This window comes from Schistocerca americana, chromosome 2 (assembly GCF_021461395.2).
Source record: "Schistocerca americana isolate TAMUIC-IGC-003095 chromosome 2, iqSchAmer2.1, whole genome shotgun sequence".
Classification (NCBI taxonomy): Eukaryota; Metazoa; Arthropoda; class Insecta; order Orthoptera; family Acrididae; genus Schistocerca; species Schistocerca americana.
The window spans coordinates 1,097,247,465-1,097,267,822 of record NC_060120.1 but is presented as its reverse complement, the minus strand read 5'-3'; the positions used below and the strand labels follow the sequence as shown (position 1 = coordinate 1,097,267,822).

The 20,358-nt window shown below is 40.2% G+C and overlaps 1 protein-coding gene across 1 annotated transcript in view; it reads left to right on the top strand.

The window, feature by feature from the left end:
- Positions 1–20,358, top strand: part of LOC124594696 (dynein axonemal heavy chain 3) — a 1,186,267-nt gene that overhangs the window by 896,529 nt on the left and 269,380 nt on the right. The window contains exon 51 of the mRNA XM_047133063.1: positions 7,442–7,590. Within this exon, the coding sequence (XP_046989019.1) occupies positions 7,442–7,590 (149 nt within the window). The remainder of the gene's footprint in view (positions 1–7,441; positions 7,591–20,358) is intronic.

The following is a 20,358-nucleotide window of genomic DNA, read 5'->3' as shown; positions in this document are numbered from 1 at the left end:
TTTTCTGAACTGTGCAGGTGGAAAATTTCTCTGCAATACATCATATGTTCCTGTAATCCTCCTGGTCTCAATCTTCGTTAATCACTGCCCTCGCACATCCAGCCCCTTCCATACTCCCATTCCAGCATTACACAGCCGTCATTCCATCACCACACCCAGTCTTTTTATTTTTATTTTTTTCTCCGTATATCTCTTCTCTTCCACTACTTCTCCCCCCCCCCCCCCCCCCAACTCTCCCCTGCCCTCCACATAACCTACAGCATTTCACTGTCCACCATCCCCCCCCCCCATACTATCTGTCCCCCTCCCCACCCCAGCCTCCTCCTTACCCCCACCCAGTCACCATTCCCATCACACACTTGTGCTGCTGCTCGCATTGTGGTTTCAGTGTGTGTGTGTGTGTGTGTGTGTGTGTGTGTGTGTGTGTGTGTGTGTGTGTGTGTGTGTGTGTGTGTGTGTGTGTTTCTATTCTTGGCAAGGGCCATTGGCCGAAAGCTGTAAGTGTGCAACTCTTTTTGTTGTTCCTATCTGCGACTTAGCATCTCCGCTGTACGGTGAGTAGCAACTTTCCATTTCATAATATTGTTACATTCCATTCTGGATTTTCCATCGTTTAATCCTAGCTTTCCATAGATAGGGAAGTCTGCCTCACGGTGCGCTCCTGCTGTTGACACGAAGCTAATAGCAGGTGTTTACTTACAGTGGTTCTTCGCCCTGTCTGTCTGCAGCTACAAATACTTTGTGAGCATGTGCCAAAGCTAGCATGTCAGATTTCATCTTAGGCACTTTGAGTGATGTAGATCTAGCTTCACTGTTTCAGACCTCTATAATGCTAGTGTGACAGATCACTGAACAGGCACAAAACCGTTTTCACTGCAGCATTGTGCACTCAAACTGACATTGGCTGCTTCTGCCTTTTAAATCATTAGCCCCAGCTCTCTGCGACCGATTTTGCGGTTTGCGCTACTATGGGAATTCTAGCCAAGTTACAACTTGCTGCAGCTTCTTCATGAGATAAGCTGACATAAATTTGTAGATTTCCAAAAATGCAATGTGCTCAGATCTAATAGTAGTTTTAGCCTGCACAACAAACAATTTATATCTGGGGATGACTGAGACAAAAATAAAGAGCAGAGCCATTCTCCCATTCTTTTGTATTTTCTTCAGAAACAGCACAAGGAGGAAGATTGTCCAACAGATATGCGGTTGTTAGCAGGCATCACACAGCTGTGACCTCACTACTCTTTACCACTAGTTGCAGTTTGCTTGACAGCCCTGTGTGTCAAGACAGAAGTTCGATAATACTCGTCACCAATGTTTTGGCAGGCAAAAGCAACAATTTATTTAGTCTGTAACTCACATATATGTGTGTTGTGTACGAGAAATCCCCACAAGCCTAAGTGTGTGCACAAAATGTAAGCTAGCGAGAACCTTAGCAATGGGAAATAAAAGCAATTTACATTGAGAGCCCACACTGATGTTACACAGTTCTTTGCAAATCCAGATTTGTAGGCTGATATAGGTCAATGTTATGCAAATAGTGGGCAATGACTGACATCCCGACAGTCTCCTCGTAGCAAGAAATACAGCTTGGGCAGCCAGTTGCAGTTCATTGGTGAATGCTCTGACATGTGGGCAGGTAGTGACACCACTTCCTCCAGATTCTGTTGCCACCATGCCGAGTCCCTCCGATTGGTATCATAACTTGGCTACTCGTTGCTGGATCTGTCATATATAAAAGAAGTAACACAAATATTGTAAGAAAAGAATTTAAAAAAAATGAAATTAGGAACTTTTCTTGTCAAACAGAAAATTTATACATAACCATAACTGAGAATATAAATAAAATAAGAAACCATCTTCCCAACAACAGTTTCAATAAAAGTACAAACAAAAGGAAATAATCTATTGAATATATCAGGAAAGTGCTGTCTGACTTAATTAACAAACATGACAGTGTTTTCTAGCTTTGAATGTGAAAATGGAAACTGAATGGAAACAGCTTAAATCTTTTAAACTACTGGTCAAGATGGTGGGTAACATAACTCGTGATGCAAAAAGTGAAGCAAAGCAAGGTTTTTCACAATGTATGACGGATTCACTGCATATTAATTTGTGAGTTACTGGCACTAGTTGAAGCATCAAACCTCAGGATGCCTTACTAATTCTCTCCATACCTCAAGGCATTGAAACATCTCCTGCTACATCAGGACGAGGAACCACAGTTATCTTCCTAAGTATTATAAACTGTTACTTTTTCTCCTACATGTTTCCTCACTCTACTGTTCTACACAAAGTTTATGCACTGATTCCTAAAGTCTCATGTCACTTGCATTTGAACAGTTCTTTTTTGTCAGTTTTGTTTGTTCATATTGTTAACTTCCAGCACACATATATTATGTAAATTACAATATCATTTCATGCATTGCATTGTATTCTAATTATAAAAGAGTTATCTGTAAGAGATATTAAAATATTTGGAATTGATGCACTGTTGTGTTAATGTTTACCGCGCTGGGTTGGAGTGCCTGCGATTGCCAATTGAGTTGTTATAACACTCTCATTTGCTTCATGAATACAGAGCTTGTATCTTTTTGGATTGTGCTGGAGTATTATGCAAATTCTATGTTTTTACCCCTTGAAATAAAAATCCAACACAACAACTTTATTTATTTTATTTACTTATTTACACTATCTTTGCATGAAGCCATCATAATTATGGCTTTTGCAAATGTACTTAATACTATGGTTATATTTACACTTATAAAATACACTATATTCTGTAGCTGTTGCTTCTTATGTCTATTTTTTACATTTATCATATTACAGCTGATATGCTAATGCCTCATGTTACAACCACTATCTTAAAATTCAGTGAAAGAATATAAACATTTTTCTATTAGAAAAGATTTTAATTTTTTTTAAAAACATTTCCCGTGTACGTTCTCAGAGCGTTTGGTAGCTTGTTATACCAAATCAAACCATTGATTTATGGACTTCTATCAGTCGTTTTTAACATTGTTTTGTTACGGAAATAGTTACGCTTTGTTCTAGTGTTGTGATCATGTATGTCACTGCCTTTGATAGCTACTGTTGGTTGACTTATAAAAAATACAACTATTTTGAAGATGTACAGAGAATATATTGTCAGATATTTGTGCTGCACAAACACTTCACGACATGAATCTCTATGTCCCATCCCATGTATATGTCTTATTGCTCTTTTCTGCAGTAGTAGTATTCTTTTTAAATGTAAATCAGCTGCACAGCCTCATAGTTCAATTCCATAATTGAGAAAGGGGTAAAGTGTTCCATAATATACTAATTTCAGTGCTTTGCTAGGAACTATCTTTGCGAGCTGGCTGAGGAGATATATGGCACTACTGACTTTTCCGCATACAAAATTAATGTGGTATGTCCACCGCAAAATTTCATCATCATACACACCCAGGAATTTACAGTTACCATTTTCTGTTGCTGGGATATTACACACACTATTCATATTGTTGTGGTGAGAACTGCCAGTTTTAAATGTCAGTAGTTGAGTTTTGGTGACATTCACCTTGAGTTCCTGATCATTGAAGTATTTTGTTACTTTTGTTACACCACTAGTAGCAAGAGATTCTAGCTCATTAGATTAACTCTCATAGAATAAGATTGACGTATCATCTGCATAGCTTACAATATGGGAGTTAATAGGTTGTGCAATGTCATTAATATATATATAAGGAAGAGAAAGGGTCCAAGGATTGAGCCATTTGTTACACCTTGTAATACAGGTTCACTGATGGACTGGGAGTTCATGATTTTATTATCTAGTTTGCAATTTAGTGCTTTGCTTACGAGTCAGATGGTATTTGGTTGGAAGATTCATGGCTTGATCCCCAATACTATAAGATTTTAGCTTTTTAAGAAGTACCCTATGGTTTGCCATATCAAATGCTCTTGTCAGGTCCAAAAATAAACCTGTGGTCTGCATCTTCTGGTCCAACAGGCAGTAAACGTCATGGATGAACTGTGTAACTGCTGTGGTTGTACTTAGCTCTTTTCTGAAGCCATGCTGCGAATCTACAAGCAGTTTATGTTTTGTGAAAAAGGCACTTAGCTGAGAAAGGATAATGCTTTCGAATATCTTACTAAAAGTGGGAATTAATGATATTGGTCTATAGTTGGAGACATCTTCCTTATTTTCCCTTTTTATACACTATATTCCTTTTTAAGAACCATTGGATACGTGTTTTCTCTAATGCTGCAATTAATCAGGCGAGTAAGAGGTTTAGAGATTTCTTTTAAGCACGCTTTAATAATAGCACTGGATACACCATCCCATCCAGATGAAAATTTTTTCTTTAGCATGTATATTGCTCTGTGAACCTCCTGGTCATTCACTTCCACAAATTCAAATTCGGTACACTGGGTGAGATGGCATCGGGTCTCTACCTATGAATCTATAATAAGGGTTGATTGTTCACCAGAAATGTAGTAGTTATTAAAAATATTACATATAGTATCTGGGTTTTTTATAATGTTACCATCATGTCTTATGCTGAGTGGTTCCATGTTCATCTTATTCGGACCTTTTCGGTATTTGTCAATCAATTTCCAAGATGCATTGCTTATGTTGCCAGACTGTTCTATTGTTTATCTATAACATCTTTGTTGATTATAGCATAATCTATTCTTGTGGAACATGTGTCCTTTACTCTGGTGTCAGAGTTCACTACATTTACAATATTGTATGAGGTCAGTACATCACTGAGTTTCAAGTTTACTATACTATTTGAGTATAGTCATTAGAACTGTCCTGACCAACAACACTACTAAGTTTATCCATAAACAGCATTACATCAGCATTTGGTGGCCTATATACTCCAATCACTTTATGCTTTGGTAACTTAAGATCATTACTGTGGAGTACAATACCTGTCATTTCAATTGATCCTTTTTTGGTATGGTGTTCAAGAAAGGAAATTTTTTTAGCTTCTATATCCTTATTAACATAAACTGCCACCACCTTTATGGTTTTGCCTACAATAACTATTTGCTAGTAAGTAACCTTCTAATCTATAATATATTATTTCACTGCATTTTAGCCCATGTTCCGTTATTGCTAGTACATGGGGCAAGGGTTCCTCTATGAATACTTGTAGTATGTCTAGTTTGTTTCGGAGATATTCCACATTTAAGTGCATTAACTTTAAAGGTGTTATCCCTTCTTGTTTATTTACCATCTTGCAAGAATCAAAATACTATACAACTGTTGAACAGCTGTCATCAAAGCAACAACCACCCTGTATCTCTCCTCTTGTTGACCTAATACCAGCCCTTACATTGCTAATTAACAATATTGTTGTAATATTAACTTTTGTTTGCTTACAATGAATAGAAACTTCTAGAAATGAATATTGCTAATTAACAATATTGTTGTAATATTAACTTTTGTTTGCTTACAATGAATAGCAACTTCTAGAAATGAATTTATGTGTGACAACATGCTCAGCACAAGACATAAATCTATTTTAAATAACATGTGTTGTAAAATGTAGAGATCCTCAGTACTAAATTTTGGAAGATGAGCATTTTTAACAATTAATGTTACAGTAAGTAAATTTTCATTAAAAATAAATTAAGATTTTGATCGCCTACAATAGTGGTGACTTTACTGCTAAAGCTTCTTTTTCTTTTTGTATGAAATACACTGATCCACTTCATATTGAGAACAACTAAATAGACGTTCTTCTGCATTATGAACAAATGATTTTGTTATTTAATAAAATTTTGTTGAGCTAATATTGGTTTAAGCCTGATTATTAACTTTCTATATAATTTACACTGAGGTGACAAAAGTCATGGGATATCCATTAATATCACAGTGGACCTCGTTTTGCCCAGTGCAGTGGAGCAACTTGCTGTGGCAAGGATTTAACAGGTTTTTTGGGAGTCCCCTGCAGAAATATTGAGTCATGCTGCCTCTATAGCTGTCCATAATTGTCGAAGAGTTATTGGCACAGGATTTTGTGCATGGACTGACTTCTCAATTATGACCCATAAATGTTTGATGGCATTCATGTTGGGTGATCTTGATGGCCATATCATTCACATGAATTGTCCAGAATATTCTTCAAACAAATTGTGAACTATTCTAGTCCAGTGACATGGCACAATGCCATCCTTAAAAATTCTATTGATGTTTGGGAATATGATGTCCAAGAATGGCTGCAATGGTCTCCAGGTAGCAGACATAGCCACTTCTAGTCAATGGTCTGTTCAATTGGACCAGAGGACTCAGTCCATACTATGTAGATGCAGCCAACACTAGTATGGACCCACGAGCAGTTTGCACTGTGCCTTGTTGTCAAGCTGGGTCCACAGCCTTGTGGATCTGTACCACACTTGAATACTACCATCAGCTCTTAGCAATTTAAATTGTGACTCATCTGACAACACCATGGTTTTCCTGTCATCTAGAGTCTAGCTGATATGGTCACAAGTTCACAAGAGTCACTGCAGGCAATTGTCAGTACTTGTGTCAGTCATCTGCTGCCATTGTTCATGGACACCAAATTTTCCCACACTGACCTAAGGGATAAGTTAATTGTACACCCCACATTGATTTCTGCATTAATTTCATGCAGGGTTGCATGACTATTAGCACTGAGGACTCTACGCAGATGGGACTGCTCTTGGTCTTTAAGTGAAGGCCGTTGGCAATTGAGTTATCTATGGTGAGAGGTAGTGCCTGAAATTTGGTATTGTCGGCTCACTCTCGACGCTGTGGATATTGGAATAGTGAATTCCCTAATGATTTCTGAATGGAATGTCCTACGAGTCTAGCTTCGACTACCATTCCATATTCAAAGTGTTAATTCCCATCGTGCAACCATAATTGTGTCAGAAACTTTTTCACACGAATCACACGAGTACAAATGACAGCACAACCTGTGCACTGCCCATTTACACCTTATGTACATGACACTACTGCCAACTGTGTAGACGCATATTGCTATCCTGTGACTTTTGTCACCACAGTGTACAATATTGGTGTACGTTGAAAATTAGAACATGATGTATATGAAACTTCCTGGCAGATTAAAACTGTGTGCCCGACCGAGACTCGAACTCGGGACCTTTGCCTTTCGCGGGCAAGTGCTCTACCAACTGAGCTACCGAAGCACGGTACTGACAAGGTACTGGCAGAAGTAAAGCTGTGAGTACCGGGCGTGAGTCGTGCTTCGGTAGCTCAGTTGGTAGAGCACTTGCCCGCGAAAGGCAAAGGTCCCGAGTTCGAGTCTCGGTCGGGCACACAGTTTTAATCTGCCAGGAAGTTTCATGATGTATATGTAACTAAATAATCTTGTACACTGATGTATGTCAGTTGTGTGCATCGTATTGTTCAACAAGTGAATCACAGTTTTCTACATTATTGTACTTTTTTTTTCAGAGCCAATTCTTCTGAAACAAGTTTATAGGGAAGGAGGCCTCGACTGGTTGAAACTTGGGGAAAATACTGTTGAGTATAATTGGGATTTCCGATTTTATATAACAACGAGACTGCGAAATCCTCATTATCTACCGGAAGTTGCTGTTAAGGTATTGCGACTGAATACTGAAGGACTTTATGTATTTGTTTGCATTAATTCAAAATATTTCAGTGTGCAATTTGATGTCCATTTTGTCTTGGTTATTATTATTATTATTGTTCATATTATTAGTACATGTGTGCATTTATACGAATCACTCAGTAATCATTGTACACATATCAAAAGCAGTTTTGCATCACCCCAGTTTCCAGAACTCCTGAAGACAGACATTAACTGTGGATGTTGTAACATAGGCACAGTCCCTTTGACTGTTCAGAGATGTCACTAAACCCACCCAAAGATGTTAGCAACCATGCATGAGCAGTGCCCATTAGATGGAGGGGGTGCAACAGCCGATCAGTACCAGTCATTCCATTAGGAAGGAGGTACATGGCTCGTGTTGTCTGTAGTTCATCCATACCTAGATGGTCAATACTGTGGTTTCATTGCAGCTGAATTGTTACATAGTGCCAGGAAGGGGTCTGAACAAGGGAAGTGTCCAGGCATCTCGGAGTGAACCAAAGCAATGTTGTTTGGACATGGAGGAGATACAAACAGACTGGGACCGTCGATACCATGCCTCACTGAGGTGTCTGTAGGGCTACTACTGCAGTAAATGACCGCTACCTATGGATTAATACTCAAAGGAACCCTGACCGCAATGCCACCATGTTGAATAATGCTTTTCATGCAGCCACAGGATGTAGCGTTACAACTCAAACTGTGTGCAGCAAGCTGCATGATCCACAACTTCACTCCCAACATCCATGGCGAGGTCCACCTTTGCAACCACGACACCATGCAGCGTGGTACAGATGGGCCCAACAACATACCAAATGGACTGCTCAGGATTGGCATCATGTTCTCTTGCCAATGAGTGTCGCATATGCCTTCAACCAGACAATTGTCAGAGACATGTTTGGAGGCAACCCAGTCAGGCTGAACACCTTAGACACACTGTCCAGCGGATGCAGCAAGGTGGAGGTTCCCTGCTGTTTTGGGGTAGCATTATCGGGGGCCAACATACGCCGCTGGTGGTCATGGAAGGCGCCGTAACAGGTGTACGATATGTGAATACAATCCTCTGACTGATAGTGCAACCGTATCAGCAGCATATTGGTGAGGCATTCGTCTTCATGAACAACAGTTCAGGCGCCCATTGTGCACATATTGTGAATGACTTCCTTCAGGATAATGACATCACTCAACTAGAGTGGCTGGCATGTTCGCCAGACATGAACCCTATCGAACATGCCTGGGATGGATTGAAAAGGGCTGTTTATGGGCGATATGACCCACCAACCACTCTGACGGACCTATGCCAAATCGCCGTTGAAGAGTAGGACAATCTTGACCAACAGTGCCTTGATGAACTTGTGGAGAGCATGCCACGATGAATACAGGCATGCATCAACGCAAGAGGATGTGCTAAAGGGTATTAGAATTACCGGTGTGTACAGCAAACTGGACCACCACCTCTGAAGGTCTCACTGTATGGTAGTACAACATGCAGTGTTTTGTTTTTGTGAGCAATAAAAAGGGCGGAATTGTTGTTTACATTGATCTCTATTTCAATTTTCTGTACAGGTTCCGGAACTGAGGTGATGAAATACTTTTTTTGATGAGTGTGTTTGGGCACAAATTGTTAAAACAAGCGTTGAACAAACAGGTGAGGGTAAAACGATGACAATAGTAATCAGTATGTACAGTTTATGCCCTTCGATCTTTATTCACAACTTCATATCTGAGATGACTGATGCAGTCATGTACACAACCTGACAAAAACAGTAAAGCAAATAACTTGATGGACTGAGCTCAGTTAATCAGTATGATATGGCAATGCTCTGATTCAGTTGAGAAGGGTGTCATAAAGCTGTCATATTTCCTCCCGAGGCAACTGTCCTACAACTGTCGTAATCGATTTTTGATGTTCTGCTTAGTGACTTTGCGACAGAGTTAACATCTGGGCTGGCTTCACATATGTTTTATCGGGGAATACCTCAACATCTCACAGACAATTTGTGGATGCCTGTCGTGTGTGGATGAGCATTGTGCTGTTGAAGAATGACACTGTGATCCTGTAATTTGAAAGGTAACACATGAGAACTGACGGTGTTTGTGACACACCATTGTGCCATCAGAATAACCCGTGTCATTACCAGCTGTGTCTTAACTCATACATGGTAGCTCCTCACAGTGTGAACTGGGGTAATACCACTACGTTTTCCGAGGATATCGGAAGAATCGGACCAACTCGGAGGTCACACCGTGCTCGCTATTGATGGTCATCTGGTGTGGTGCAGAACTGTGATTCATTGTCAGGCTGCATGATCCACAACTTCACTCCCAACATCCATGGCGAGGTCCACCTTTGCAACCACGACACCATGCAGCGTGGTACAGATGGGCCCAACAACATACCAAATGGACTGCTCAGGATTGGCATCATGTTGTCTTGCCAATGAGTGTCGCATATGCCTTCAACAGTCTGTGCTCCCCAGTCGAGATATCACTCTAAACCCAGCCACTCATGTTTTGGTGTTAACAGCACTCTAAGCATGAGGTGGAAATTTCCGAACCCAGCTACTGCTAGACTCTGACCAATGGTGCGCGACGACACAGGGTGTTGCAGGGAGTTGATTACTTATTCCTGCATGGCAGGCACAGATGCGATGGGGCTAAGATGTGCTTGGCGCACAATTCAGAGGTGTTATGGTCGAACAACTTTGACCAGAATATTGGGGGCACTAAGCACCCCACATCTGATGTTCTTCACATTTCTTATATACATTACCAGGCCTGGTAACAGCACTAAACATGAACAACATTAGTGCACTCTGATGGCCATTTTGCCTATCACAGAGAACTGGAACTGTAATCATTCACATACCTGCCACCGATGTGTACGTGTACAAAGTTACATTGATGTCAGACTGTGTCTTCTGTGTTCTTCACTTGTTTCATCAGGCAGTGTACATTCTTCAGTCTGTAGTTATGTTAAATGCTTCATGGCCTGAAACAATGTAATGATACTGAATACCTAATTACAACTGTGCACCAAAAGAGATAATGAATTTTTCAAGTTTGCCTTTTATTCACTTCATGCATGAGGCAAAATTAATTACATATTAATTATTTATTATTTATATCATAGTGGAAAAATGAAACTATCTATGATGTCATTGAATCCAGTATGAAAAGTAGTGGTCATCAGTTGCTATCAGCAAGATTAAATGATATGGTAAGCAAATGTCCATATATAAAGAAAAAACTAGAATAACTAATGAGCTCACAACAGCCCGTTTTAGAGCAAATCTGAAAACATGTTCCCAAAGAAAACTGTGAAATACAGTAGTGTTGATGGGTTCAAGAAACCTTGGATAACAAAAGGCAATAGAATAGTATGTAGCAGAAGGGAGATCTAATTAAAGTAGACAGGGTAAGCAAATGTGTGCAACAGCATCCATGTTATAGAATGTGTCATTCTTTGTTCGGAAAAGTGATTAAAACAACCGAATTGTTAGTCAGTTTGAGATCACTAACTTCTTCCAATGCAGTCAGGAAAGTAATTAATTTTCTAAAATGCAAAACTTCTCATGGAATTGATAACATTTCAAGCAAAATATTAAAAGTATGGTCTTCTGATATAAATAATGTACTCAGCATTATATTTAATGTATTACTTTCATGAGATGTCTTCCCCATAGGCTGATGTTTGTCATTGTCAGACCATTCTCTAAGAAATATAGAATGGTAGATATTTAACTATTGACTTAATTTCACTATTAACTTCCCTCTCATATGTTTTCTAAAATGTAATACTTAAGATACCTACAAATATGATTGTGATTCTGTCTCAATTTGGATTACAGAGGGGCCTCTCCACTGAACATACCATCTACCATTTCACTTATAATAACAAGATTCACATACTGGGATTTTTGTGTGCTGTCTAAAAAGATGGCACAAGTTTCATCTCTGTCCAGCCTTGTACTCTCTGAGCTCTACAACCTAACTTCCTTTAAATGTTTCCCAACCTACTCCTCACCAATGAAAAGTAAATAGTGTGTCCCTTATATTTGTATACATGTCTATTGGAAGTCCTACAAATGTTGCCTCCCAGTTGTAAGTACTGGCAAGCAAAAGTATCCCTCCATTTGTTAGTTTTATCAATTGAATTTTCCTTTGATACAATGTTCTATCAGTTCTTGATTCATTATCTGTCTTAGAAAAAGCATAGTTTATTCCATTGTGTACAAGTCAGGATACATTATCAATGACAAAACAGCATGGAAGAAGATAAATATCTAAAACTGATTGTTCAAAATTCCTGATTGTGCATATTGGTCAGAACTTGAATTGAAAATCGCATGTTATAGGTCTTCTCAAATGCTCGAGTTCAGCAACATTAGCTAAATTTATGTACAGAATAATTTTCTAGATCAGTTTCACAACCAGTCACTATGTATTCGTTGTACAATAATGAGATCTAAGGATAGTCAGGAGTAGATAGTATGTATGTGGTTGGATTACATGTATGAAATTTTGTTGTAAATTGAGATTAAAAAATCCAGACAACTTTCACCAGATCTGGCCTTCTTATTGCCCATGTTTCACTTCTGCATGAAGCTACACTCAATACAAATACCGTAATTTCTTATAAGACTTTCTAACACTTAAATTTATACTTAGTGTTGACGAAATCCCTGTCCTCAGAAAGATTTTTCTTGCCATTGCCAGTCAGCATTATATACCCTGTCTGTTTCTGCCATCAATAGCTTTTTTTGCTCCACAAAAAGCAAAACTCGCCTACTTTTTAGTGTGTTGTTTCATAATCTAATTTCCTCAGCATCACTAGATGTAATCTGACTGCATTACATTACCCATGTTTTCTTCTGTTGATATTTGTCCTCTGATTTCTTTGCAGGACACTGCCTATTCTGTTCTGTTCATTTATTTGCTTCGCACTGTCTGACAGAATTATGATGGTAGCAACAAACCTTAAAGTTTTCATATCTTCTCTCTGAGCTGTAATTTCCTTGACAAATTTTTCCTCAGTTTTCTTTACTAACAGCTCATAAGTGCAGAGAAAGTAATGGTCACCAAGAATGTGGCATTTGATAAGACATGTGCCTCCTGGCGATCGCGTTGAGGTGCTCAGCGTGCACTGTGTATGGGTGTGGTGAACCAGTGGTTCCTGGTCCGAGGACTGAATGGAGCCACCTGTTCTATCTCCATGGTTAAGCAACCTCCACAAGGCATGTCACAGATGTGGGACATTGCACATAACACAGAATGGGGATCTTGGCTCCACTGTCCATATCATAAGGATGGTTTAAAGAAACATCTGTGAGCAACCTTTGGGTAAAGTGCCACACCACAGCTGAAAATAGTTATATGAGGCAAGTGGGACTCTGTCTACATAGAACTTAAGGCCTATTGGTATAGACTGGGATGGAACCATTGGCTCTTTCAAATCCAGTCCCAGTTGGATTGATCAAACAAAAGTACTCATGTAACCAGTCCTCCTAGAGAAAGCATTGTTGAACACACTTCTGTTATAGGTAATAGAACACATGTTATTGATCAGAATATGTCTTTAAGTGTTAAGAGTAAAGAGGGCAGCTTTGAGAATATTTCACCTCTCTGCACTTACAGGGCACTTTAAAATCTATTGGTTGAAACATCTAGTTCCCAAGAAGCAACAAAACTACAGGCAGCTAAATGTCTAGGAGAATGTGAAATAGTAATGAAATTATAGCAAGATTTTAGATCATGCAGTGTATAACAGTAATTCTAAAAGAAGAACTGAAAGATAAGTGGGTCATAGAGGTATGGTGACTAGAATAGACAGTGAACTAGTGAAAACAAATCCCTTTATTCTTATATTTAATAGCACTACACTCTCAGAGAACATCAGGGCATGATTCATTTATTTAAAATTTAGGCTTTTGTATTAAATCTGATGCACTGTTATTTAAATTCCAAAACTTTGGACACAGCATTCTAACATGTGAAGGAGAAGCCACTTGCGACAAATGCGGTAAGGCTTCCCATGATTTACTCTTAGGCTCATGTCGATTACAGTATGTTGATTGCTCTGGGGATCACCCTATGCAGAGTAGAGACTGCACTGAAGGAAAGAAGATACAGGAGCAAAAAGTGACAAGGTGGCTTACAAAATCATAGGACCTTACAAATCAACGCAATTCTCCACATTTGCTACTTCATTTGCTTTGCTTCTCAAAAGGCCAATCACAGAAGCTAATGCCACTGCACAAATGTAGGTAAACAGTGCCATCACAAACACTTGCATTTCTAAGTGCAATTGCAGAAGCACAATTATTTTAATACCTGAAGTTCCTTCCAGACTGTCTGAACAGTCCATGAGTTCCCACATTATAGAAATTCCAACACCACAGGAGGTAGACATGAGTAAACAGGCAAGCACTGCCCCTGCGCTGTTAATGTGGATTCCAGGAAGGAGATGTTATTTAGGTGACAGCTAAATGCAAACTGCTGACATTCTGTCTCATATGGATACATAAAGACAGGCATGTGGATAATTTGTGAAATTGGTAATTATATTTTACTTCATAATACACAGTCAAGTCACATTGTTGTGCCCACCATCTATGTTTGATGTCAGTGTGCAATAACCAGTCACATATGACAGATGGCAGCACTAGCAATGGAGGAATGTGGAAAATAGTGCACTCGTTGTCATAATGTGGAAACGGAGCAATTTATCTGACATCCAGAACGGCCTTTTCATTGGCTTTTGGGCCAAGGATGGAAGCATTTCTGAAATGCCTAAGTTTGTGAACCATTTGTGTGTCACATTGGTTAAAGTAAACTGTGCATGGTAAAACAGTGCTATCCAAAATCACTGCCAAGTCAACTGTGGTGCATCGCAGGCCAGAGATGACAGACGGAATGATGGCTAGGCAACATTTATGGGTGAACAGACATGCAGCTGTTGAGCAACTGACCACCCAGATGAACTAAGGGACTGCTAACAGTGTCTCCTCCATGACTGTTCAGTGAACATTCCTTCGTATGGGCTTCCACAGCAGGTACCTGGGTCATGCACCCAATCGAGAACCTACGGTATCACCTCATTTGTGCTGTTTGCAACATAGGTCCACAACCGAGAAACATAGAATACCTGACAATTGCTTTGGAGTTGGGATGGCTCCATATCCCTGTTGGTATGTTCCAGGGCCTCGCAGATTCTTTTCTTGTATGTCCACACCGCTAAAAGTTATTGTTCGTGCCTGTGGCAGGTGGCCACATTAATATGATTGGACAGTGTAGTATAAGGATAAAATATATGATTATTGTCACTCTCTTGATTCAGTTATAATTTTGTATAGCTGTATGCTAGATACTTATAAAAATATAAAAGTTAAGGTAGTATATATTTGATACACTGTATACCTACACAGTTGTTTACCAAATTTAGTGTAAAATTTGTAAGGTCTTAATTTCATAAATTTATTAATTAGTGCACTATCTGATTCAGAAAAATTAGGTCAACAAAAGTATAAATAATATCTGGGTATCAAATAAGCATAAATGTTGGATAGGCATGTGGGAATGGAAATTGATTAATAATAGTTGTTCAAATAACAAAATATTTTAGGGTGGGTCAAAATTTAATTACAAATAATTTCTTAGTTAATGTATTTTCAGAAAAAGTAAATTGATTACTATAAAGAGTGAAATTAGGTCTATCAAGCAAAATAGGTTCAAATGGTTCAAATGGCTCTGAGTACTATGGGACTTAACTACTGTGGTCATCAATCCCCTACAACTTAGAACTACTTAAACCTAACTAACCTAAGGACATCACACACATCCATGCCCGAGGCAGGATTCGAACCTGCGACCGTAGCGGTCACGCAGTTCCAGACTGTAGCGCCTATAACCACATGGCCACTCCGGCCGGCACAAGATAGGTCATTTAAACAATGAACAGTTATTAGCTCATGACATTTTCATAACCACCTGGCCTGAGAGCAACTTCACTTGCAGAATTATCCTTAAAACGAAATGTTTTATGGAGAACTAACCATCCAATTGGGATAAGCAGCATTGAAATTATCTGGTAAACTATTAATTATAATAAGGTACTGATTAAATAGGAATGTCAGCAAATTAATTAAGTGGAGTATGTCTGCTATCAGCCTAATAACTAGGAGAAAAAATAGATGTCTAAAGGAGTAGAATGGTAGCAAATGGAATAATTCGTTCTGCTACATTTCACATTGTGCTTATGTCTGCAGGAGGGACAATTAAGACTCCTTTACAACCATGTGCAAAGTGACAATAGCCCTCCACAGAAAGGGTAACGTCAACAGGAAGAGAGCTAAAGTTGGAGTGGCCATCTTTTTAGATAATACATAACACTCTTCTCCTCTGCCCGTTAATACCAACATACAAACAGTGGCTACCACAGTATATGTGCAACATAGGTTCACTACATGGTCCTTGTACTCACCCCTTCATAACTCAGCTGAGCAGGAGGCTCTCACCATCACATAGCTCTCTCACCAGCTCCTCGTGTGTGGGGATTTTAATGCTCAATGTGTAAGCCCCTGGGGTAGTTCTGCTGGTAGATGACCACTGTCTTCTGTTTCCTTACAAGGTTAGGAGGGTAATTATGGTCTGTGAAGGCCTCAGTGAGATTTTTGGTGTATTTCGAGAGGGACTGCTCATTACTAAAGATGTGATGACTACAGGTGTCTAGGCTGTATGGAAGGGCCTTCCTAGTATGGAATGATTGGCAGCTGTCGAAATGGAGTATGTCTCGTAGGTTTAACGTGGATGGAGGTACTCTGAGGTGGTCATTATCGAAGAAGATGGCTTGTTGGGTTGAATGGGGCAAATGTGTTGCAGTTCTGGAGGAATGGCGATAGGGTTTCCTCGCCATTGATCCACATCACGGAGATGTCATCAGTGAATCTGAACTAGGTGAGGGTCTTGGATTCTGTTTGGTTAGAAAGGATTCCTCTAGGTGGCCCATAGTGTGAGGGTATAGCTTGTCATGGTGACTAGAAAGGAAGTTCTAGGTTTGGAATCCATTGGGCATTTGGAAAGGTAGTGTTCAATAGGAGCAAAGCCATGAGCATTATGCATGTTAGTGTGAAGGGAGATGGCATCAGTAGTAATGAGTAGCACACCATATTCTAAAGGAACAGGAACTGTGGAGAGCCATTGGAGGAAATGGTTGGTGGTTCCTATTTAGGAGGGTAGGTTGTGGGTAATAGGCTGAAGGTGTTGGTCTATGAGAGCAGAGATTCTCTAGGTGAGGGCAGAGTAACTGGCCACAATGGGGTGTCCTGGGTGGTTGGGTGTATGGACTTTGGGAATCATGTATAAGGTAGGAGTGCAGGGAGTGGTAGGGGTGAGGAGATAGATAGACTACAAGGAGAAGTTCTGCGATGTGCCTAGGGATTTGATTAGAGACTGGAGATCATGCTGGATTCCTGGATTCACTGTGACAGGGTTTGTAGATGATGAATCTGACAGCTGGCAGAGTCCTTCTTCCAGATAATACTGGTGGTTCAAAACATTTGGTGTAGCATTTGTCAGTAGGTAGGATTATAAGATCAGGATTGCTTTTTATGTGGTGGATCATAGTTTTTTCAGTAGGTACAAAGTTAGCTTGCATGCTGAGTGGTTTAGAGAATGATGGTGAGGTTAAGAAATTGTGGATGGTTAAGAGGGCGTGATCTGGACACAATGGGAGTGGATCATGATTGGATGGTGGAGTGAACAGAATCAGGCAGATTTCAGCATTGGTCTTTGGTTGACTTAGATTGGTAGGGTTGGTGGAAAACATGTTCTCCCACTGTAGAGACCAAGAGAAAGAGAGAGTGCCTTTAGCAAGTCCTGCATGTTTATATATGGGAGAAGGGCAAAGGGTGAGGCATTTGGAAAGGACTGATAATTTTAGGATTGTGGAGGAAATGTTAATAACTGGGATTTAGATCTGTTTAGGTTTTGGATTGTGTATAGCAGAGGGAGGGAGTTTTGAGGGTGTGATAGATGTAGTAGGTATGCGAGGCAGGATTTGTCAGCTACAGGAGACATGGAGGAGGTTTGGAGGTTGTTGTAGAGGTGGTGGATAGTGGTAGTTAAAAGCTTGAGTAGAATGTTAGAGCTTTTTTAGGAAGTGTTGTGCATGCTGCTCTAATTTCTGGCAAGCAAGATTTTGTGTGTGATATGAGATCTAGGAATTTGAGATTGCATATCAGGAGACATGGATGAGGGAAATTTTCTGTATTGATACAGATGGAAGCAGCAAGGATCCGTGGTGGACGAAAAAAACATGTAAAAAACATAGAAATATATGCAAAAAAATTGCAAAAACACAAAAATACTTGGAAAAAATCACAAAATGGGTGAAATGGATGAAGATGAAATCTGAGAAAAAAGATGATACCTGAGGGAGTAGGCCAAAAAATTGAAAGGTAAAAACCAACTGAAATCAACATGAAAAAACAATGAGATTGAAGAAAAAATAAATAAAAACACAATAATGTTGGTTGCAGGCCTGAGGGTGGATAAGTGTGAAGAGGGGGGGACAGCAGGTGTGACTAGATTAGATGAAGTCAGTGTGTGTTAACTGGAATAAGAGAGGAGAAGGAGTAGAAGTTGGACAGGGGTTGTTGGCAGGATCAGGTACAATTTCATGTGACACACAACAGTACAGAAAATAACATGCAAAAATATGTGAGAATGGCACAGTAAGAGTGGTCAGTTTGAAGGTGGAGGATTACTAATATCAGTGAGAGTAATGTGAGACATGAGATGCAGCACAAACAATCAGCACTGTCATGAAGCCATCTGTTGTGTGCGGATGAGACAGTCGATACAGTGTGGCTTGTAAATAGAGCATGGTGGTTTGGCAGGTGACAAGTGAAACAAAGGAAAGAAGAGAACTGGACACTGAGCATATTAATATATTAGAAAACAGTAAAAAAGGAATACAGCACTGGGTTACAGGATGGAAGAAAAGCCATAAGGCATAATCAAACAATGGAATATCCAGGGTGGAATAATGGCAATATTATGAAAAGGATAGTTGCTACTCACCATGTAGCAGAAATGCTGATGACCTCCATTGGAATTAGATGACACACAGATATATGTATATGATTCTGCCTGCTGAGGACAGGATTCCCTGGCAGAAGGACTCTGGTAGCTGACAGATTCATCTCACTACAAACTCTGTCGCAGTGATCTCATTCCAGAAACCCAACAGGAACTCCAGTCACCCCTGAGACCCTTAGGCCGATCCTGAAACATGTTCCTGGAGACAACGTGTTTCCTCACCCCTACCACTCCCCACACTCCTACCTCCTACACACTTCCTAACGTCAAACAACCCGACCACCCAGGATGCCCCATTGTGGCCGGTTACTGTGCCCCACTGAGAGGATCTCTGCTCTCATAGACCAACGCCTTCAGCCTGTTACCTGCAACCTAACCTCTTATATAAAAGCGACCAACCGTTTTCTCCATTGACTCGCCACAGTTCCAATTCATTTAACACGAGGTGTTCTATTGCAACTATTAATGCCACCTCCCACTACACTAAACTCCCTAATGCCCATGGCCTTGCCACTATTGAACACTACCTTTCCCAGTGCCCAATGGATTCCAGATCTACAACCTCCTTCCTAGTCACCTTGATCAATTATATCCTCACCCACAATTACTTCTCCATTGAGGGCATCACGTACACATACATCCGGGTTACGGCAATGGCCACCCACACTGTACCATCCTATGTCAACCTATTTTTGGACCATCTAGAGAAATTCTTTCTAACCAAACAGAATACAAAGCCCCATACCTAGTTCAGATTCATCGATGACCCAGTTGCTGCGTATGCTGCCCAATGTGATGTTCTTCATTTCAGTGACTGCTACACAGCCTGTGCTATCTGGATCCTTCCCAACAACACCAGCTTTTCTGAATTGCACAGGTGGGAACTTTCCCTGCTGTATATCCTACGTTCCTGTAACCCTTGTGGCATCTACCTTCATCAGTCATTGTCCTACAGCCACCTATCCTCTTCCCCATTCCCCCTGCCATGTTACTTAGTATCGAGAATGGCACAGAAAGTATCGGCCACCGCAGAGAGAGTGCACAGCAAAGTGGTACCATGAGGCTCCGATGAGATGCTAGGAAGAAGTCCCGAGGCACCAGTGCCACCCCTCTGGGCTGAAGTAGCATCGCCAGAGACCAGGAAGACAGTTCTGTTCCAGGTCAGACCGTGCTCACTTTCAGAAAGTTCTTGTTGGAGTACTGTCACTGTGCTGCCTACATGCCATGAAACAGCCCTTGTCAACTGTCAGGGAGTGAAGAGACTTTGTGTCCTGTGAACTGTGCCTACATGCCAACACTACAGATACAGAACTGTATCAACAAGTGGCTACAAAGTTGTGCTTTCTACTGACTATATTGAACCCACTGTAAAATCATTCTGAACTTGTATCAATTCGCCTCTCAGTAACCGTGCCTCATTTGGTGTGTTCTGAACAGCAAGTCTACATGTGCAGTTTCATAGCTACAGCTGTGCCTGACGAACAAAAAAGTTGCATTGTAATTAATGAAGTACTACCTATTCGGTGAGTTCTAATTAACTCTTTTATTACTAGCCAACACAGTGTCAAAGAAATTGAACATAACATCCACTCTGACACCACACAGCACTCTACTCCCACAGTCTTTTTACCCCTCTTCTTTTGCACTGCCCCCACCT